We start from the raw sequence: 22218 nt of genomic DNA, 5'->3' as shown, positions 1-22218 counted from the left end.
AAATATATTAAGCAAACATGAAATCTAGTATTTTACAAACACATTAATTAATGTATTAGTTTCATGATTATTGATACACAAACAAAACATAGGACAAACTTATAATTAGTTAGGCATTAGAAAATACATGAACTGTTTTTGTAATCCCAATATGAATAGTACATAAGTTTAACTATAGAATGCCCTTAGGGTCACAAAATCCTTTCCCTTGCTTTTATATAGCATTGTTCTTGCAATGCTAATTGTTTTGAATTAGTTTTTATTTCAGGTGAGAGAGTTTCCGCTCTGCAGTGACTATGGAAAATGGTGATAATAAAGCTGAAGGCATTTTTTGGCATAAGATGAATTTAGTGTAAAATTCTGATAATACAGATTGTGATAAAAAAAAAAAAAAAAGATTTTGCCATATTATGTACTCAATGCAGTTCATTACAACTGAGGTACCGGTTTGTTATTTAATATAAACTTTCTGGTACAGAGATTATTCAGGATGATTTTCACTGCTAAGAAGGGAAGTTTGATTGACAGGGGGGCGAGGGATGTATGTTATTGCTTTCACTCACACATTATTCAGAACATACTGCTGCCCCTTTGATACTCCAAAACTCACATTACTCGACCTGTAACATCAGCACCTTTAAATCTCTGCATTCTAAAGAAACTGAACCTTGACAATGGCCAGTGGCTGCTCATCAGTCTATACCTCGTCTCCTGGCTGCTTGTGTGACTTTGCTCCTGCAGTGCTTCATGGGAGTTGAAGTCTTTTTGGTCCTCAGTTCAGATTTGCAGTCCCCCATCAAAAGCCGGCTAGCAGAACATATGAAGGGACGAACCTGAGTCCCCACCCTACCCTCAAAATACCTCCCGAGTTAGCGGTGTTGTTCCGGCACATTCCCCTGTGCAGAAGATGTTCTGTTTAGTCACGCTCAGATTTGCTTCCCCTCCCTCTCGGCTGCTCTCCCTGACTGAGCTTGTGACATCACTGCAGCAGTGCAAAGTGGAGTAACTCGCTGCAGAGCATCCTGCCAGTGCTGAGCTCTCCTCACCTCTCTCCTCTCCCTCTCCCTCTCCTGCGCTCTCCCAAACATGGAGGAGACCGCGGGAGAGCCCATGCTCATCCAGAGCCTGGCTGTCGGTATGGCCAGGTCCCCTGACTTCTTGTCCTTCTCTCCCTCCTTCCAGCGCAGCCTGTTCACCTCCTGGATAAAGCAGAACATCAAGAAGAAGGAGTGCTGCTTCTACGCTGAGGATGAAAGGTAAACGGCACCCCTCTCCCTCTCTCTTTACCTCTCCTCCCCCCTGTGTCTGTCTGAGCAGAAGGGTGTGCGTGCCCCGCGCTGACCTTGCCGAAGCAGGCGAGGGTGTCTGCCCGGGAGAGACCGCACCGTCAGGTACACACGTGTGTGTTTTAGTGCTCACCTCCAGGCACAGGCATCCTGCAGAAAGAGGTCCGTGTGTGGGATTGTGTGAGAAATCTCTCTCTCTGTAAGAACATCCACTGCTTTAGTGTTTCCATAACTTAAACACATGCAGTCTATACCGTTTTCATAAATATACTGTTTTTGAGTGGCTGACTTTCCCTATTAACACAGAACTTTTCATCTATGAGTTGTTAGTTTCATACTGTATACTCATTAGATTATTCACTTTTTATACTTAATTATGCATGTATGCTTAACGATGTAAAATCACCGTGCAGTTCAGATAATGTACGTCCTTCTTAAGCCTGCAGTCATGCGACTAAGTGCACAGCTTTCGAGTGTTACATTTGTCACTGATGTGATACATAAGCTGGTGTAGGTAAACATGTGGGAACGCCTCAGACAGGAACAGCTCTTAGTATCTTCAGTTATCAGCTTCTGTGATAATGGCATTCAGCTCTTCATGCCAGCAGCTGACTGGAATATAGCTTTACACAAGTCTAATGGCCGGGTATGAGCCACCCAGATATTGGACGCTCGTATCATATTTCAGTTAGGCTACAGATTTGGCACAAGAAAGTTTAAATGAGATTTAAATCTCTTCTGAAAGAGACGTCTGAGAAGCTTGTTTTTGCTGCTGTGTGTTCAGATAAGGGAATGTGTGTTAATGTTTTACTCAAGAAGTAAAGGAATGTTGTCTGTTTCTTGTCTGTTGTTTGCTACAAAATCGCTAACAGGAAAATCACTTGAGTGTTTTTGTTCCTCGTAAATAATGCAGAGTAAAATGAAAGAATGAAATTAATGAAAGAAACTAAGTTTACGAAAGTGCATTTAATGAGTTGCATCTGTGTTTTGTCCAGATATTGAGGAGCAGTTATTATTGAAATCATAATTTGTTAGTTTCTCCATGTCAATGCCAAATCATAGAATCTCAGATTTTTTGGTCACAGTAAAACATCTCATAATGATTTTACCGGCTGCATCTCCGCTGTCATCGCATGATAAAAAACATTCTGTGAATGACTGTCTCTCATCCAGCAAAGGGGTCTGTATGTGTGGCTACCCCAGAATTCACCATGCGGAAGATGCTTTCAAGCCCGACGAGTTTGTGGGCGAGACGTGGGACAGGCACAAACACATTAGGGAGGTGCCCACGGACGCCTACGGAGACATCAGCTTCGGTGGCCTGGGACAGAAAATGGGAAAGGTGACAGGATGCTGTAAATTTGAGGGCGGTGATGTGTACAACATTAGGTTTTTCTGCATTTACTGTAGATTTAATTTTTTTTTTTACTCTCCTCTTCTTATGTGTGGTCTTTTGTGTATATGCGTGTGTGTGTGTGTGCTCGTATATCTGTGGGTGTATGCATGTGTGCGTGTGTGTGTGTGTGTGTGTGTGTGTGTGCGTGTGTGTATCTGTGTGTATGTACGTGTCCCTTCAGTATGTGCGAGTGTCCACAGACACCTCCACCGATGCCTTGTACCAGCTGATGACTGACCACTGGAAGCTCCGCCCACCTAACCTCCTCATCTCTGTCACGGGCGGAGCTCAGAACTTCTACATGAGGACCCGGCTGAAGGAGATGTTCCGCAGGGGGCTGATCAAAGTCGCCCAAACCACAGGTGCCTCCGGATCTGCGACTCTCACACGACTCACATGCAATGGAACATGCTTGGCCCTCCTTGTGCTGTACTTGGGTGGTTTTATGTTATGTCACCAGTGTGCAGTGGCATTGTGTGGCTCTACATGTTGTATCTACAGTGTGTGAATGCTGTTGTGTGTGGAGTTCATAGTTGGCAGTTGAACAGACGGTGGGGCGCGGTCTTTGTTTTGTCTGCAGGTGCGTGGATCCTGACTGGTGGCACTCACACGGGGGTGATGAAGCACGTGGGGCAGGCAGTGCGGGACTACACCCTGACCTCCAGCTCCACGGAGGACCAGATTGTGGCCATCGGCGTGGCCACCTGGGGGATCGTGCTCAACCGGCACACTCTGGTGAACCCCGAGGTGAGGCTGGACCCGTGTGTGTAGCCAGATGCCCTTACCTGTCCTGCTGGGTGCCCTTGCTTGTCCTGCTGGATGCCCTTACCTGTCCTGCTGGATGCCCTTACCTGTCCTGCTGGATGCCCTTGCTTGTCCTGCTGGATGCCCTTGCTTGTCCTGCTGGATGCCCTTGCTTGTCCTGCTGGATGCCCTTACCTGTCCTGCTGGATACCCTTGCTTGTCCTGCTGGATGCCCTTGCTTGTCCTGCTGGATGCCCTTGCCTGTCCTGCTGGATGCCCTTGCCTGTTCTGCTGGATGCCCTTACCTGTCCTGCTGGGTGCCCTTGCCTGTTCTGCTGGATGCCCTTACCTGTCCTGCTGGATGCCCTTGCCTGTTCTGCTGGATGCCCTTGCCTGTTCTGCTGGATGCCCTTGCTTGTTCTGCTGGATGCCCTTACCTGTCCTGCTGGCTGCCCTTGCCTGTCCTGCTGGATGCCCTCGCCTGTCCTGCTGGATGCCCTTCCCTGTTCTGCTGGATGCCCTTACCTGTCCTGCTGGATGCCCTTGCCTGCCCTGCCGGGTGCCCTTGCCTATTCTGCTGGGTGCCCTTGCCTGCCCTGCTCTGTCCCTCCTTCCTGCTGTCTTGTCCTTCCCATGCAGGGCCTGTTCCCTCACCAGACTCCTGCTCTGTCCTATAGCCTCCGTCTCCATTCTCTTCTCGCAGGGCTGCTTCCCGGCTCACTACTCCCTGGACGAGCGGAGTCAGGGCCGGCTGTCCTGTCTGGACAACAACCACTCCCACTTCCTGCTGGTGGACGACGGGACGCACGGGCGCTACGGCGTGGAGATAGCCCTCCGCAGCAAGCTGGAGAAACTCATTTCCCAGCAGCCCCTGGGGAACAAAGGTGAGGAGGGGTGTGCCGTGCAGACACAGTGAATGCGTGATGGAAATGCGAGGCGTCATTAGATCCGTCCGCATATCAGATTACTCTGTGTTTTCTGTGGGGATACCGAGTCCGTTCTACAGCAGCATACTCTGTTTCTCCCTCAGAGAGTGGGCTGAAGGTCCCTGTGGTGTGCGTGGTGCTGGACGGTGGACCGGGGACCCTGGATGTAGGTGACCTCTGACCACACAGTCCAGCATTCTTAATTTAGTTTCAACAGACTTGACGATACCCTTTCACTGTGGGCTGTATCTGTGGATCCCTCTAAATCTGCAGACGATCTACAACGCCATGCTGAATGGCACCCCGTGCGTGATCCTGGAGGGCTCTGGGCGGCTGGCCGACGTCATCGCCCAGGTGGCCGAGCGGCCCATACCCCAGGTCACCCTCGCCCTCATTCGCCAGCTGATGATGAAGTTCTTCGGCCCGGAGTTCGAGAGGTTCCAAGAGCTCCAGCTCATCGAGTGGACCAAGAAGGTATCGTTCGGGGCAGGGGGTGGTGGACGGGGGGGAGTTCACACGCTTGGGGGGGACGACGACGACGACGTGCGGACGTCTTTGGGGAAGGAGCCTGACGTTCCCTTCCCTTTCAGATCCAGGACATCCTCAGGACGCCCCAGCTACTGACGGTGTTCCGAATCGACGAGGAGGGACAAAGTGACGTGGACGTGGCCATCCTCCGAGCGCTCCTCAAAGGTGCCGCGTGAGGGGTTCTCAAAGGGCCCGGACAGGCGTGTCCGCTGACCTGGCGGGAGTTCCGTCAGGAACAGCACTGCGTGCTCACTTCCTCTGCCAAGCCTGACTTAGTGGAAATATTAAACTTAATCTGCATTTCAAGGGGGGGGGGGGGTTAGGAAAGTTGAGTTAGGACACATCTCGCCATAATGATAGCTCAACGCCTCATGCTTACCAATAAAAGGTGGATGATCAATTTAGATAATGCTACAGAGAACTGTCGTCCCAACACCAACAAAGACTGAGAGACTGCTCGTCATAATACTGGAAATGTAAATTCCTACAGTCTCCATGCAGCTGGTCATTTACGGTCAGAGCAGAAATATAACCACTCCTTCCTGTCCCCCTGAGAGGACTTGATTCCCCTGCAAGTTTCCATTAGTCTTGTTTAATGCACTCCTAATCATATTTATTTTGATTGTCTCTTAATGGACTCTTCATTCCCATCAGAGCGGATGTATATTTGAACACTGTGCATAAAACCTGTCCATTTGTCAGTAGTTCTCCATCTGAGAGTGGCTACCTGCAGTTCTGCCCATTCCGTGACAGGTTGGGAGAACTTGGGTGGTGTTCCGTGTTCTCACCGCTCCTCTCTGCGCTCGTTCGCAGCGTCCCGGAGCAGTCCTTCTCCCAGCCTGGAACCCAAGAACTGGGAGCAGGAGCTGGAGCTGGCAGTGGCCTGGAACCGGCTGGACATCGCAAAGAGCGAGATCTTTACTGAGGAGAGCCAGTGGAAGGTCTGGTCTGGCTTTACCAGCACAGGAGAGAGGAATATTATATTGTCATACGGCATATTGTGTTTGTGGGTGACATGTCAGAATGGATTGAGTCTTGTGCCCTCTGTAGGATTACATTTATACTTTGAGTATACATACTGTATGTTGGTTAGTCTGAGTACAGGCTAATAAGGGCACCATGTAATATTGTAGCTGTGGAGTTGTCCCCTTTTTCAGCTAAATTAATTCTTGTCTAGGAATACTGAAAATGCCTTGAAATTTCCCCAATACCACAGCTATTCATCTGTCCTCCCTCCCTGAACAGCAAACTATGACTTAACATGTGTCGCTCTGGATAAAAGCGTCTGCTAAATAAATGTAATGTAATGTGTATAGTTACGTGATTATAGAGGCAGCCATTTACAATCCTTGACCTTGACTTGAACTTGTGTGTGTTGGTAAATATTATGTTCTGTATGAGTTTGTAATACATGCATTTTCAATGTATTGCCATAAGTAAAGGTTAACAAAGCATTCTATTCTATTCTATTCTATTCTATTCTGTTCTGTTCTTTTCTATTCTGTTCTGTTCTACTCTTCTCCAGTCCAGTGACCTGCACCAGGCCATGCGCTCGGCCCTAGTGGGGCACAAGCCGGACTTTGTGAAGCTGCTGCTGGAGAACGGGGTGTGCCTGAATAAGTTCCTGACCGAGGACACGCTGTCCGACCTGTACGGCCACCTGGAGCCGGGCTGCCTGTTCCTGCGGCGGCTGGCCAAGCGCATGAGGGGCGAGAGGGGCCGCCGGGGCTGCCCGGACCAGCCCGGCCAGAGCGGGGCGTGCCTCCGCCACGTGTCCGACGAGGTGCGCCACTACCTGGGCAGCTTCACCGAGCCCATCTACCCGCCCGCCCCCGCCCGGCCCCGCATCGAGATGCCCGAGGACGAGCTCCGCATCACGGTGAGCGTCGCGCGCCGTCCGGAAGGCCCGCGGAACGTTTTCCCCCCCTCCGCGTGCCGCCGGGTTGCCGTGACATTCTGCGCCGTGCCTTTTCAGTTCACACAGAAAGGGCCCGCCGAGCTCCAGAGCGTTCCGTCCACGTGCCCGGAGAGGGGCGCCGAGGGGATGTGGGACCCGGGGAGGGACCTCTTCCTCTGGGCCGTCCTGCAGAACAGGAAGGAGCTGGCTGAGATCGCCTGGGAACAGGTACAGCACACCTGGAGTGAGGGAAAGTGCAGGGTTTGGTGGCTGTGCTGTGATCTGAAAAATCCATGGAAGTCTGGTATACATAACAGTGTTTTTTTACAGCTCTGATTGATCTAAAATACTTTTTTCAGTATATATTTTTTATTTAACATTTGCTTAACCAGGGCCTCTGAACTGTCTTTTGAAAGGTTTCTTTTGCACGGTTTACATGATTTGAACTGTAAGATAGCTGTAAGGAGACTGTAAGTCGCTGGTTCTCTCAGAACGTGCGTGCTAAGAGCGCTTTGTGCAGCACAGTGTTCAGCAGCTGAGCGCGGTGCTCATGTTGGGTCTGTCTGTAGTGCAGGGACAGCATGTGCGCGGCGCTAGCTGCTAGCAAGATCCTGAAGAAGCTGGCCCAGGAGGAGGTGGACGAGGGTGACGAGGCGGACAAGATGCAGGAGCTGGCTGATTACTATGAGAAACAGGCCATAGGTACCTCAGCCGTCAATGTATTTCTGAGCTTTGTTCTCTTTTATTTTCTTATTTATAAAAGAGAGCAAACTCAAAATTCCATTTATATGTATGAACTGGATAGCAGTATTTTGTCCCTTAACCTCAATTGCTATTGTTGTCATTCATTCCAACCCTGGTTTTCTCTTCTTCTCATAACTCCTCTCCGCCCTGGCTCCATCCCTGGCCTCGCCCACCCCCACCCTGAAGGTGTATTCAGCGAGTGCTACAGCCATGACCAGCAACGTGCCCAGAAGCTTCTGATTCGGATCTCTCGATCCTGGGGCAGGACCACCTGCCTGCGCCTGGCTCTGGAGGCTGATGACAAGAGCTTCGTGGCCCACGCTGGAGTTCAGGTAGGCCCAAGCCCAGAACCCACAGGATAATCAGTTTGAGATAACAGGCTTTTTACTCCCTTTTGGGGTCTGCTTCAAGCCTCCTAGAAGCTCCGGTGTTGTAGCAGCTTCTGCAAGAAAACTGACAGCCAACATTTGATAACTCATGTTGTTTTTCCAAGAATCCAAAAATAGAACTCTTGATAAAACTCTGTTAGAGCTAGTTTATCTCTTTTCTCTGACCTCAAATGGGTTTTCCCCCCCATACTTTGCCCACTGTCTTTATCTGATGGTGGCATTTCTTGGAAAAGAAGAGCCTTTAAAAGATATTGATCGATGACCACATGTTTTTCCTGCCCGCATGGGTTTATATGTCAGTGCTGCAATTAGCAGAGTTCCGCTTGACGTTGTGCCAGAGTGTGGCCTGGGCTGGCTCATCGTTTGGGCGTGCTGTGGGTTGTGATGGAGATGTTGGCTGTACCCGTTTCCATGGTGGCTGAAAGGTGGATCTCCCATTTGATCCGCAGGGACTGCTGACCCAGATCTGGTGCGGGGAGCTGGCTGTGGATAACCGGCAGTGGAAGATGTTGCTGTGCATGCTGTTCATCCCGCTGATCTACACCGGCCTGCTGACCTTCAGGTGAGGAAGGTCAGCAGGCCAGTCGCTCTCCACTGTTAGGGGGACCATGGCTCTTCTGACTGATCTCCAGAAAATGCGTTCTTTGATCTTGCAGTACTGAGATTTGACGCTTGATGGCAGCAACAGACCAAAGACTAATCTCCTTGACACGTGGCTGCACTTTTAAAAAGTCTTGAAAGTCTCAAGGATTTTCTGTAAAGGAAACTTAAAATATAAATATAAATCTGAGAATAATGGTGTCAGGGGGAGCCTGAGGACATGGAATTGTTTGCTGCAAAATGGCGTCATGATTTATTTGAGTAATAGTGTGAATTGATGAGTCCCTATCTCTGTTCAGGCGTGATGAGGACATACACAGGGAGACTCAGCGGAAGGAGAGGATGCTCACAATGGATTCTGTGACAAGAAGTTCAGTTACATCTCAGATCTGGTAAATATTTAGTCTGGGTACATTAGAAGGATAGTCAGTCAACAGCTGGAGGTCATTGATTCAAAATGGCACCTGGTTACTTTAAAACACTGGGTTGTTTTTTTCAGCATGGAGAAGAAAAGGCACTCAGCATATACAATGGGCATACAGAAATATTATTCATCTCTGAACGTAAAAGAAGAAAAACATTCGCTGGAGATGAGGGCTCTTAAATGATCTGACTTGTTCATGTCAAGAAAGATTTAATAAACATTTGGCTTCAGGACAATTGCACTTGTTGATAAACGCAGAGGACTTTGGGTAACTTATACCCCCACCTGTGCTACCCTCTTCCACCTCTCTCCCTTCAGTGATTATATAGAGCAAACAGAACTGCGGCCGCTGACCTGTGCATCGCGGTTGGTCAGCTTCTTCTGCTCATCGCAGATCAAGTTCTACTGGAACATCGTGTCTTACTTCGGATTCCTCTGGCTCTTCGCCTACGTGCTGATGATGGACTTCCAGATTACGCCCTCTTGGAAAGAATACCTGCTGTATGGCTGGCTGGCCTCGCTGGTGTGTGAGGAGATACGCCAGGTGAGTTTGGAGCAGGGGGCTGGCAGGGGTTACACTATGGTGGGGTGTTATACTGTGCCCTCCAAAAGTATGAGAACAGTATGGGCTGTTTTTGTGTTGTGTCCCCAGTTTTCAACTGTACAAATGTGAGCTAATGGATGACTGACAGGTGTGAATTGTTGCTCAGGTGTTTCCTTTTACATAGATTGCTCACACATAAAAGAGCAGTCAGTGTCTAGTCTTGGTTTTAGCCTTTATTTTAATCGGTGGAGATCACATTTGGAATCAGAGGGATTCACCATCATATAGATCAGAGGACTAACTATGGCTGAAAAACAACTAATCTGTAAACTGAGGGACAGAATAATTAATTAAGAAGGATAACTCAGAAACTGGGCATTATCAAGTACAGTGGTTTAGAAAGTCTTGAAAAAGAATGATTCAGGTGGACTCGGAAATAAACACCGCATAGGGCAGCCAAGGAAAACAAGTTGTCACAGTTTCCAAAGGGTCGGTATGAAAATATTGCAAGCCACTGTAGAGTTCTGGCACAAAGTTTTCTGGAAAGGTGAGGCCAAAATAAACCTTCACCTAAATGGACAGCTGAAAGTGTGGAGAAAGGAAGGAACAGCCCATGATCCAACACCCCCCCACCCCCCCGGTCCTCTGATGATTGCTAATTGCAAAAGGATAACTGCTGGTTAACGCAAAGTTCTGTCTCCCTGTGATAAGCTGTTTGATGACCCTGATGGATTTGGGTTTCGGAGGAAGTTCAAGATGTACATCAGTGACCTGTGGAACATTCTGGATGTACTATCCATCGTTCTCTTCATTATTGGCCTGGCCTTCAGGTAAGATGGTATCAATTAACAGTAGCTGCCCATTCACATCTATCAGTCATGTAATAAGAGAACCTTGTCTCATCGCAAGGATAGTATGTACAACACGGCTGTCATGGATGGTTCTTTATTTCAAATGAACAGAGTTCACTAAAACCCCAAACTCTTCCTGTAGGTTAACCACCGCTCTGTTCTATGCGGGAAAAGTAATCCTCTGCATCGATTTCATCGTCTTCTGCCTGCGTCTAATGGCCATCTTCATCATCAGCAAGACTTTAGGCCCCAAGATCATCATTGTCAAAAGAATGGTGAGTGGGTATGAGATTGCGTTTATAGTAACCGCTGTATTGAAGACGATTCAATAGTCAGCTAGCTAGTTAGCCGGGACAACAAGCATGCCGTGAGACCATTCTTACCTATTGTAACGAGACAAAGCTCCATCAGGAAGCTGACTCGTAGGCAGTTCAAAACTCAATGAAACTTTTCTGAGGAACAACGTATGTCTCATCAAGCAAGTTACGTTGTTATGAAAACAGTCATGTGTTCATATGTGCTGATAAATCATTATATTATTCTCATTATATGTATGAACTTAAATACTGTATGTATGAATTATATATACTCCAACTTCATACATTATATGTGTAATAGTAAATATGTAATAGTACTACAAGATAGGGCTTATGGAATTGATCTCTGAGCTTACAAAGGCTGACAGGTGTGCTACTCTCTCTACACCAGATGAAGGACTTGTTCTTCTTCATGTTCTTGCTGAGTATCTGGGTGGTGGCATATGGGGTTGCCAAGCAGGGCATCCTGATCCACAACGAGGAGAGGCTGAACTGGATAATACGGGGTGCGGTGTACGAGCCCTACCTCATCATATTCGGGAATGTCCCCACCAACATCGATAGTGAGTGAACCGCCCCAACACATAAAGCTTATATCCTGGCTGTGCTGCACGGACCTAGCAGACCTGTCTCAGCCAGTCATGATTTCTATGGTGCTTGAAAATATTTTCATCCTGGAATATATTGACAAGGTCTTGGCATTGTTCCTAATTTTTTTTAATCCTTTTGTTTTCAATAAGTGTGTCAATTTGAAGATATTGCTAAAATAAAATTGCTTGCTATCTGACATGCTAAGCTCGCTAGGTAATGCAGTCATAACTGACTGGTATTCACTGCCAAGAGCACCCAAAAGTGTTTGTCTGATACTATGGACAATATACTGTTACTCAAAGAGTCTCCCACTTCTCCCACCAGCATTGTCCCCAATAAGTAACCTAATTTTGTAGAATTAGGAACGTTTGCAGTAATCAAATGTCCTTTGAAATGATTTATCCTTGTAAATATCTTGAAAGAGTCTTCAACTGTGAATGTGGTTTGAGTGGGACCCCTCTGTGCGGTGCAGACGTGGAGTTTGACATGAGCACGTGCAGCGTGAACGGGACCGATCCGGTCAAGCCCAAGTGCCCCGTCCTGAACGCCAACTTCACGCCGGCGTTCCCCGAGTGGCTGACCATCATCCTGCTGTGTGTGTACCTGCTGTTCGCCAACATCCTGCTGCTCAACCTGCTCATCGCCATCTTCAAGTGAGTGCCCCCACTCACACTTGGCACCTCAGGGTCGGCCTCTTTTTTGCCTTTTTTTTTGTTTTGTGGTTTAACAATATTTTAAATGTCTTCAGACTCATAATGACCAAAAAATAAAACTGGAACTCCTTTTTGGTCATGGAAAGCATAACGATTATCAGCAAAGGTATTACATTATAATTTTAATATAGAGTTATTATTATGTAATATAAGTCTTTATGGGCGGCCATGTTAACCATACAGCTTTTTCTCATCTTAAAAATTAATGGATTCGAAGGCTTCAATCACTTGTAAGAACTTAGGCGAGGTGATTGGTAGAAGTGAGCACATACGTACTGATCTGATTGGCTGGAGTACACTTAGTGGAAAAAAAAACTATTTGTGGATAGATTTGCTCATCTTGCTGTGAGGAATGTATAAAAAAAAAATACAAATTAACTCAAGTAATTCCACACATGCCAGGTGATGCGTAAATGCTCATCAAGTCACTGCCAAATAAATGCCCATACATCGATAAATCTTTTCAGAGGGAATAATGAGCATCATATGAATCAGAAGCTGCCTTCATCACGGGATTCAAAAGGCTCACTTTCCCATTCTACACCCTGAATGATCTCTTGACCCTGTCTCACTTTGAATCACCTCTCCTTCCCAGCTCCCCCTGAGGTACCCAGACCACATTCATTCCACTCCTTCCCCTCTCTCATATCCCTCCCTCCCTCCCTCCCTCCCTCCCTCTCTGCAGCTTCACATTCCAGGAAGTGCAGGACAACACCGACACGATCTGGAAGTTTCAGCGCTACGAACTGATCAAGGAGTACCACAGCCGGCCAGCCCCGCCCCCGCCTTTCATCATCCTCAGCCACCTGTACCTCTTCATCAGACGCGTGGTGCTCCGCAGGCCCCCCCAAAAGCACAAGCAGTTCAGTGAGTACGCACCCCCGCGAGGAAGACCTCCGCTGTCTCTTGGCGGTGGCTGCGTCGGCGCTGTGAATGACCTCTCCCTCTTCCTCCTCACGCAGAGGAAGAGCTGGATCGTGCGGAGGAAGAGGAGGTGCTCTCCTGGGAGGCCTTCATGAAGGAGAATCACTTGGCCAGTAGCCAGAGGGACTTGAGCCAGAGCATGGAGCGCCGCATTCAGGACACCTCTGACAAGTATGGGCTCAGACCACCCGGGGGGTGGGGAAGGGGAGGGTGACAGCAGGAAAAACATTCAGATATTTAATATACTCTAATATATTGACATACATTAATGCTAAATAGATACGGCACTTCACAGTACATGGGAAAATATACAAATTATGTTCATATATGCAAGTGTTCACAGCGTAAGGGAGAGAGGCGGGACACAAAAGCATTTCATAAATGTCTCTTCTCTTCTTTTTTACAGTCAGTTCCCAATGTATCTACCTCCCCAAATTATGATTCCCTGTTATTTATGGAATAAAAGTGTAATGAGAGATATAACACCGAGTTTCCTATTCAATGGTCCCCTAGGACGGTCCAGGTGAAAAGCATGCCTTGTTGCTCTTCATTCACAGAGGCCCACATGTAATATTAAAGGATATTTGTATTCATTCGCACTGTGTTTGGATATCTCCTCCAGGGTGGGGGTCATGGTGGATTTGCTGGAGGGGGAGCACGACAGGGATTCTGTTTCCATGGCGAAAAGGCTGGCCCATCTGGAGGAGCAGGTTGGTATCCTTTTGATCAACGCGCCGTGCCCTTTCCCTCAAACGCTTCAAGGCTCCCTTCCTGTACCCCTGTTTCCCAAATACCGTGCGTGGTGTGTCCCTGCACCGAAATACTGTGAGACGGTACAGAAAGCATCCGAATACTGTGCATGCCCACTAACTGACTCTTCACAAGATTCCACCCGCTTGCTCTCTACATTTACCTGTCTTTAGCTTCTGTCTGTCTTTATTTGACAGGTCTCCCAGTCCACGAAAGCCTTACAGTGGATAATGAACGCCCTCAAATCCCAGGGTTACGAGACTCAGGAAGAAGCCCCCGTGCTGTGTGAGTTGACTCGTTCTCTGTCTGGTGGGTAATCCTCCATTTTGATGCCCCATCCCTCTGAGGGATCTAGTGTGCCTTCTTACTCCGCACGTTATGGCGGCAAGGTTCTGTCTCTCAGAAGCAGAGAGGAAATAACCACGCTCTGTCTTTCTGTCGGTTCGGATTGACGTGGTTCTCTCGTCCAGCGCTAGAAAGAAATTCGACCGGTACCGATCAGGCCGAACCCCAGAAAGAGACAGCCAAGGAGAAGACGGAGTATCACGTGAACGCCCGGCGGCTCCAGTACCCCGACAGCACTGTCAGACGGTTCCCCGTGCCGGAGGAGATGGTGCCCTGGGAGGTGCCCGATTTCAGCTGCTTTAGCCGTCTTAATGCACACCGATTATTAATTAATGACTAAATCGGCTTCTCTAATTACAAGGCCGCATCTGCGTTTGGCCTCACACAGTCTGGTGTGTTTTTGATGCTTCAACACAGCGAGCTGACCTGTGTTGTTTTGCAGGTAGAGTTCGTCGGTTACGACCCCCCCGTATACGACGCTGATGAGAACACCGTCCCTGCACAGTCGGAGCAGGCCGGCGGGTGAGTCCTGTTGGTAGGCTGGTTCTCAGAAAATGGCTCTCTATGTCACTGTGTTCTGTGAGATTATTTTAAACAGTGAAAATGAATCTTTTTTTTGTTGTGTTTGTGATTAATTCTTTACAAACACTTCCCCCCCCTTAGCTCTGACGTCAATTTGGGCAGTTACAGGTAAGGCATTAAATTAAACTCAAGTTACACCTTGGCTTTCTTTAGAAGCTTATTTAATTACCCACCAAAATTTGTATATTCAATTTCTTTTACAAATCGCTTTTTTTTTTTAGAAACCCAGAGGGAAGGACGGGGATGCAGGGGAAAGGGGCTCTGAATCGCCTGGGCCCAAACCAGGTCCTGGACCCAGTCCTCACACGGTAATGGAACCCAGTTCAAAAAACGACGGAAGAGGACCTTTTTAAAAGGACACTGTGTCAACTCTGATTAATTTCATTTTAAATCCAACATAATATGCCTTCCACGCTTAATGAGACCAGTATGCAGACTGCTCATTGTCCATTCTCTTCTGTTTTACAATGTTACTAAATGGCCTGTGTGGAGAAAGTCACAGATGTGAGGAGGAAATGCACGGGGAGTTAATTTAAGGGTTGGGTGTGGCTCATTTCGAATAGAAAGGCTGTTATTTTGAGGTTTGAATCGTCATTGCCTGTGCTTTTCCAGTTGGAGAGACGATCGGAAATCTGCTCTGGAGTTCCTGGCTGTGTGGGATAGGAAGGAGGGGGTCTGGACAATACCTGGGGTGAGCCTAATGCTACTTGCAAACTTTTTGGGTTTGAGTTTGGGTATTAGCCAATGCCCTTCTTACATGACACCTAAAGTGCTGTTGCAGTATAGCAAAGGAAAAGTCTGACCATGTTCATGATTTCATGCACAAAGCATAGATTAACCACTTTGTTTAGGTCCATTCACTTTCGGGAGTGCATTCTTTCTTTTTTTTAAAGAAAATGTGTAAATTACTGTTGCAATTACTGCACTTGGGTTAAGATAATATCAACAATCAATATTGCTTAAGTCTTGCATGCCAGTTAACTGTATGACTAGTACCACAATCTATGATCAAAACACAGCTCCTGGTTGTTGTTTGTGTTTTTCTAATACCAAAATAATAAATTTAATAACTTTAATATGTTTATTGGTAGATGTGTTTGGGCCATTGTAATGAATTCCCAGGGTTTAGAATTCAGCTGAGACTGCCCTGGAGGATAGAATCTGGTGTGCAGGTGGTCTGATATGAAGATAACAGACACGGAAGCTACATTCTCAGCATATTACCATCCTGTATTTCCAAATTGTCTATGACTGGCTGTAGCACAATAGCCTACCTTCAGGTGGGGCCGGCAGGGTGCGCCGTCCTCTTCGGTCTGTCAGCCCACTGCATGCTGGGAATGTGTTCCTCCAGGGGCCCGTGCTCGCCGATGAGGTGCTCCCACAGAGGCTGGAGAACATACTGGACAGGAAGCTGCATGAGCAGATCAGAGACAAACTGGTCAGCAGGGCTGAGGTCAACGAGGTACGCAGACGCACACACATACACACACACACACACACACACTCACACACATATGCACATGCACACACACACACTCACACACAAACACTCACACGCATATGCACATGTACACGCACACACATGTGCACGCACACACACGCACACTCACATGCACACAGACCCGCACATGCACTTGCACATGCATGCGCACATACAGCTGTATATTGGTAAGCCATTTTGAATACATTCCTGCATGTGATTATATCGGTTTCAGCTATTTCACACAATTTCACTGAATTGTGAGTAAATATCCAGTTGTATAAATTGACACTTTTATTGATAATTAGGATAATAATGAATAGCATCTGAATAATAAGCTGTGTAAGTCTACCGTGTAAGCTCTGAATGTAAAATGGCTGTCATTTGCAGTTCCCTGAGAATTTCATGGTAAATTTGAAAGCTTTTGGTAAGTGTGTTGGGATTAGAAACTAGATTTATATCAATACTTTTGTATAATACACAAAATCATGCATTATGAAACAAGAATGAACCACCCTCAAATGCATAAGACTATCAGACTTTAACAGAAGAGCAAGAGTCAGGATGCAGCTGGATTCATACACCATTATCAAAGAGAAATTAGATGTCTAATAAAATAGAGTTATACTTTGCTGTTGCAGGTGTATAATGGTTATGTGGATGACCAAAGGAACACAGATAATGCCTGGGTGGAGACGACTGCCTTCAACATACACCTTGACCGGAGGGGTTTGTTGATGGCTGACCTTAATAACATGGTATGGCCTCTCCCTCCCTCTCTCTCTCTCTCTCTCTCTCTCTCTCTCACTGCCTCTCTTGCACACACAAACACAAATGCACTCAAATTGATAGATGGCTAAATTATTCAAACTTCGCTACATATCTCAAAGGCAAAGACGTACAGTATCATTTTGCCCTTGGTTCCCCTCCCCGAGTTATAAGTGTCTGTGACGGAAGCGCCATCGCCCCGCCGAATCCCCATTCTCCCTGGCTTGCTGTCTCCCTCAGGCTGAGACCAGCCGGGGATCGGCAGAGCTGGTGAAGTGGCAGGAAGTGAGCCACAGGACGCCGGCGTGCGCGTACCAGAGAGAGGTCCTCCGCAAGGTGGCCGAGTTACACGGCAGACGCTTCTGACGCCTTCCCGACGCCGCCGCGGAGTACGGGGACCGTACGGGCTGTCGACAATCCCTGGAGCACTTTAAAACCTCAACGGTGATCTTATACATGTCAGGTTCTTCAGAGAAATATTCTGTGTGTGTGTGTTTCGCCACAAACATGGCTGCAGACCTGGGTCAAATACGTATTTGTTTCGGATTAAAATACTTTTCTGTGCTCTGTTGATCTTGCCTGCTCTAATTGAGCCTGCCAAAAGGTGGGTTTTGCACTTTTGAGAGTATTTCATTGGTTCCAATACACCAGACAAGATCAGTAAAGGGTAGAAAAGTGTTTGAATCCAATACCAATACGTATTTGACCCAGGTCTGCATGGCTGCATATTAAAAACATTATTCATGTAGAGTAGACTCTCCAAGTAAAATCTCCAAGTAAAATAAATGAGACCGAATCATTCCTTTGACTCATGCCTTAGGTGTGATTCCATTCCCGATATGAAGTGTATCAGTCAATGACTACTTAACTCAGCTTCAAAGAGTCACCCGTGGTGCCATTTTTGTGAATGTGGCAAGAATGTAGCCTTAAAATGAATACGTGGTTTTGTAAGAATCGTGTGATGGATGTTGATTTGCGAGCACTGTGGAATGCCCCACTGATCATCGTTACCTTAACTGTCAGTCTTCCAGCGCCTCTGTGAAATGGTGATGGTAGGTCTTCAGATGTGTTGGCAACCACAGAAGGACTTTCAGCACTAGGCTATATGTTGTATATTGCCTTGTAGAAACCATTGACATGCTCAGAAATTACATTACCTGCAGGATAATTATGCGTGCATTGAGTGAATGTGCAAACACCCCTAAACTTGTAAGCCTTAAATAAATTCACAGCTTAAGAAGCATTAAAAGAGAAAGCTGTGCATAGACTACATAATCAGCTTGTACGATCACACCAAAGAATGCTATGAATGCCTTATTTGACATTTTAAGGGTTTGTGAAATCAACGTCTTTATTTGTTTTTAATTACAGTATGTACAGATTCATTCTCGTGAATCTGAGTTCTCTTTCTCATTCATCATTAGTCATTTCCTAATGCTTTAGATCATATTGTATGTGATTTACTGCATAACCATGACATAATCCAATAAATTAACAAAATATGGAAAATGTAAAAACGTGAACATTTAATAAAAAAATTAGACAATTTGGGAATTGTTCATTATGTGCATTAGACCGCCATCAATATCATAAAAATATCATTTTGCAAAGTGTGACTGGTGAGAAGTGATCCCTGATAAAATCAGATGGTTACAAGAATTGTTATGCCTTCTTTTTATTTATTTACTATTTTTGATGTGACCTTAATTACTTTTAGATACAGTATGTTGTCCATTTTGGCTCTGTAACAATGCCCTCTCGTGGCTAGACATCAGTAACTAATTGATAAATGTGCATAGGATTGTCAGGTCAGGACGGATTTGAGAAAGTGAGACAGGGTTAAAATGCACTGAACTGCATATAATGTGTTTGATACACATTTGTAATGAATTAGTAATAATATCCAGGGGTGTCAGTTGGGTAACCTATGGTGGCTGCCATACCTTACCAAAGCTGGCATATGTTATTGTAAAGCTGCTCCAAGTGCAAAAAACCGAACAACCCCCTGGTTTGTGGTTACTAGGACTCATACCCCCCTGTGATCCCTATCCACAATTTGCCATCCCTTAGTTGTGCATCACGTAGCCCATTTGATTACATCTACAACAGGCTATTAATTCATAGTAGTAATTAACACCTTATGTTAACAAGGAATCAATATGTAACAATGACCACTTTTAATGTACAGTCATATATACCTCCGGTGGCTACCTCATTAGTTTTCAATGTGTTAAGCATTAGCCTATTACTTCATTCATCATGATTTATACATAAGTTCAAGTATTAGTATATGCTTACTTGTGTCCCGTATTGTAAAGTGATACCAAATTATCATTATTTGCAACACGCACGAGATTGAAGTTTTTCTGTGTAACGTTGCAAGTTGCTTGGTAGACTTACATCTAAGCAATTGCAATTGCAGCGATTAAAATGATCCATTTACTACATCATATAATTGTTTTAAAATGCGCCACAAAATTAGAGTTACTGCAAGAAATAAAACTATTTAATTACTTATGCTAAATTATCTGTGTAGCGGCAGTGGCATTAAATGCACTTTAGCCTACTGTTGCTACCTATTCATAAATCTTTCGCACATTCTGCAAAATGCTCTCACGACTAGTCAAATAATTTACAAGGTGTGTAATAAAACTATCAACATTTGGTTAGCAGTTTAATAAAAGTAATACCGTTTTGCTCAGCATTCTTTCTCCGTCTGCCCAGGCTGAAAATGGACAACAAACATATTTTTGTGATCGTTAGTTGGATCAATTGCAGCTCATCTTTCTGCCTGCCGCACCTGTGTGTAGAATTTAGTCTTGATTAGTATTTTCTGCCCAGCTTGGACAGCATCATTATATGTGTATTGCATTTAAATAGAGACTGTGAGAAGAGAATGGTCTAACTTTTGATAATATTTCTCTGACTTCCTTGTTATTCAAGAGAACTGATTTATGCACTACACAGGCTACTAGCTGAAGGAGCAGTGACATCACACTCAGTGTAAGCAAATACCCCATAAAACACCCTCATTACTCACCCTATCGATCATATTTTAAAATAGCACCAGAGGAATCTGCCTAGTTTCCTGTAGCAATTTATCTTGCTGACTTCAGAGGCCTGTTGGTGTTTGGTGTTATCTCTATGTGCTGGAACTTGATCACATTGACCTGGTACCTCGTTTTGTTGCCATTTCCCTTGCTTTAACTTTATGTAGCTCTTGAATATTTGCATTTTCTGCCCTTAATAAATATGTTCTTGTTGTGAAAAGTAGAATCTCATGCACAAAATATCTGGTATCACGATGTGACCGTAGTGTAATCTTGTACCCAGTAAAACATTTTATGTGGATGCCTGTAAAGACGTCTGCTTTCTGAATCCCATTATGGCCTCTGCTGGATTACAGAAAGCAAAAGATCAGTAGTAGCAGAGTGAATGTCACACTCCACTCAGCACAAGATGGTGAAGATGTGCAAACAGCAGATTTTTCTTGTCAGATCTCAGTACGGTTCTTATTCTTAGACTAAAGTACTTTAAAATGGGTAAACCCTGTCATCAGCCTTGCGAGGGAGAATCTGTGTGAGTAGAGCCACGGTCAGACGCACAAACCGTCGCAAAGGCGGTGGAGCGGAACCAAACGCACAGATGACACGGGAGACTCAAAGTATAAGCACTGAAGATTTACTCAGCTGAAAAACAAAAAAATGGCAAACAGGCGTAAGCACGAGAGAACACAGAAACCAGGGAATAAAACAACAGGAGTGAACACAAGCGTGAACAGTAAACTAGAGCACACAAAACAGCGAACTGAAAAACTAGAGAGCATGTGGGGCTTTCAGATTGAGCTCAAAACACCAAGGGAAGGCACTGGGAAAACTAAGTCTTAAATACACAGGGAAACAGATGCAGACAAACATAACAAAAAATGCCTGCCAAACAAAGCAAGAACACAGTAATTGAAAACAATGAACCAAATGAGGACACAGAAGCATTAGGCGGCGTCTGGTGGACATGTGAAGAACTGCGACAAGGAACACCTACTGGAACTCCGGTTCGTTTTTCATGCTAGGTGAGTTTAGCACCTTGGGACTTGACGAATTTCAGATGCCGGAGCCTACCCCAGCATGCATTGGGTGAGAGGCAGAATACACAACCCAGAAATGAATTCTGTCCGGACACATGCAACGTAGCCTCAGCCACACTGCTTTACACTGACACTGGAGATGGGGTCAGGTGACTGCATTCACACACTCAGGAGACCGCTGGAAGGCACATGGTGGATATTCATTGTCTTGGGAGTTACTTATACATGAGCAAAGCAGTGCTGCTGCTGTTAATTTCTGATAACATGGAAGGAGTGTGCAGACTTGCTATCACTGGCCCTCTTTGTCCTGTCCTGTGTCTGGGTTTGACGGTGTCAGTACCATTGTGTATTGGAGAGAAAAGTGAAAGAGAGAGCATCTGTGTGTGTGTGTGTGTGTGTGTGTGTGTGTGGGCTGTGCACAAGTGTGACCTGTCAGAAGCTACATGCTCAGCTGTCCGCACAAAACTTCTTCTCCCTTATGGCCCACGCCCAGTCTTACATGTGAAAACAGCGCCTCACCAGTCCAGACCCTGGAGAACAGTGTTGCTTGTGCAATAAAGGGAAATTAGATGGTTTTTTTCTGTCTTCGTCTAAGTAATGGGGGGAAGTTAAAAGAGAAGTATACAGTAAATACTGCCTATTCACTGGGGAGAGTGTGATTGAAGTTTCTTGCGAACGAGAACAGGGCATTCTGTTGGGGGGGCGGGATCTGCTGAAGGTTCCGGTAGGACAGGAATATCCAGTGTCTCTGAGCAGGCGGGGCTGGCTGCCTCTGTGACAGAGATAGACGGGGGCGGTGCTTGTCTAGCCAGGAGGTGGTGACAACTGGTGAGCCGCTCCTGGGCGCACCCTGCGCTGGTTTCCGGTTCCCCTTTGTCTGAATGTGGCCCAGCGCTCTCTCCCAGTCCTGCCACAACCACTTATCTGACCTATCTGCTTGGTTTCCAGTTTTTCCAAAATGTTAATGATAAAGAGTCTGTTGTGTGAAACCCATCATGGTGGAAAGGCACACGGGGGAACAGGAGTGCACTGGGTGCTTTGGGAACAGTGATAATGCAGGTTGCAGTGATGCTGAAGTGAACTGCTGGGGTTAGGCTCTGTTCCAGTTTGACTGATCTCAGGCCCAGCAGATTAGCCCCGCCTACTGTATGTCCACCCAGTCATCCAGTGGAGTTTCTGCTCTCTCTCAGTCTTGCTTGAAGGCTCGCTAATGGTTCTCTTCAGCCACACAGCTCAGACGGTTGATTTGAAATGCACAAAAAAAACAAAAAAAGGACTTTCTGCTGTAGCACATTGTATATTATGTCAGGTTCACTTGCACTAGGCAGCCTCCAT

At 46.2% G+C, this 22218-nt stretch overlaps 1 protein-coding gene across 3 annotated transcripts in view; it reads left to right on the top strand.

Moving 5' to 3' along the window:
- Positions 1-17373, top strand: part of trpm2 (transient receptor potential cation channel, subfamily M, member 2) — a 19139-nt gene extending 1766 nt beyond the window's left edge. For all 3 annotated transcript variants that reach the window (XM_035392701.1, XM_035392700.1, XM_035392699.1), the window contains 32 exons: positions 1183-1256; positions 2460-2628; positions 2864-3044; positions 3263-3429; positions 4130-4310; positions 4457-4518; positions 4626-4826; positions 4943-5045; positions 5694-5821; positions 6406-6759; positions 6856-7005; positions 7347-7479; positions 7708-7853; positions 8360-8472; positions 8810-8902; positions 9253-9478; positions 10190-10308; positions 10472-10604; positions 11038-11209; positions 11710-11890; positions 12636-12817; positions 12913-13045; positions 13497-13584; positions 13822-13909; positions 14095-14249; positions 14412-14491; positions 14633-14659; positions 14773-14859; positions 15164-15242; positions 15903-16013; positions 16673-16789; positions 17040-17373. In XM_035392701.1, coding sequence (XP_035248592.1) covers positions 1183-1256; positions 2460-2628; positions 2864-3044; positions 3263-3429; positions 4130-4310; positions 4457-4518; positions 4626-4826; positions 4943-5045; positions 5694-5821; positions 6406-6759; positions 6856-7005; positions 7347-7479; positions 7708-7853; positions 8360-8472; positions 8810-8902; positions 9253-9478; positions 10190-10308; positions 10472-10604; positions 11038-11209; positions 11710-11890; positions 12636-12817; positions 12913-13045; positions 13497-13584; positions 13822-13909; positions 14095-14249; positions 14412-14491; positions 14633-14659; positions 14773-14859; positions 15164-15242; positions 15903-16013; positions 16673-16789; positions 17040-17165 — 4359 coding nt within the window. In that variant the 3' untranslated portion in view covers positions 17166-17373. The remainder of the gene's footprint in view (positions 1-1182; positions 1257-2459; positions 2629-2863; positions 3045-3262; positions 3430-4129; positions 4311-4456; positions 4519-4625; positions 4827-4942; positions 5046-5693; positions 5822-6405; positions 6760-6855; positions 7006-7346; positions 7480-7707; positions 7854-8359; positions 8473-8809; positions 8903-9252; positions 9479-10189; positions 10309-10471; positions 10605-11037; positions 11210-11709; positions 11891-12635; positions 12818-12912; positions 13046-13496; positions 13585-13821; positions 13910-14094; positions 14250-14411; positions 14492-14632; positions 14660-14772; positions 14860-15163; positions 15243-15902; positions 16014-16672; positions 16790-17039) is intronic.
- The last annotated feature ends 4845 nt before the right edge of the window (positions 17374-22218 follow it).

The sequence above is a fragment of the Anguilla anguilla genome, chromosome 15 (assembly GCF_013347855.1).
Source record: "Anguilla anguilla isolate fAngAng1 chromosome 15, fAngAng1.pri, whole genome shotgun sequence".
Classification (NCBI taxonomy): Eukaryota; Metazoa; Chordata; class Actinopteri; order Anguilliformes; family Anguillidae; genus Anguilla; species Anguilla anguilla.
This window is presented reverse-complemented; position numbering and strand designations above follow the sequence as displayed.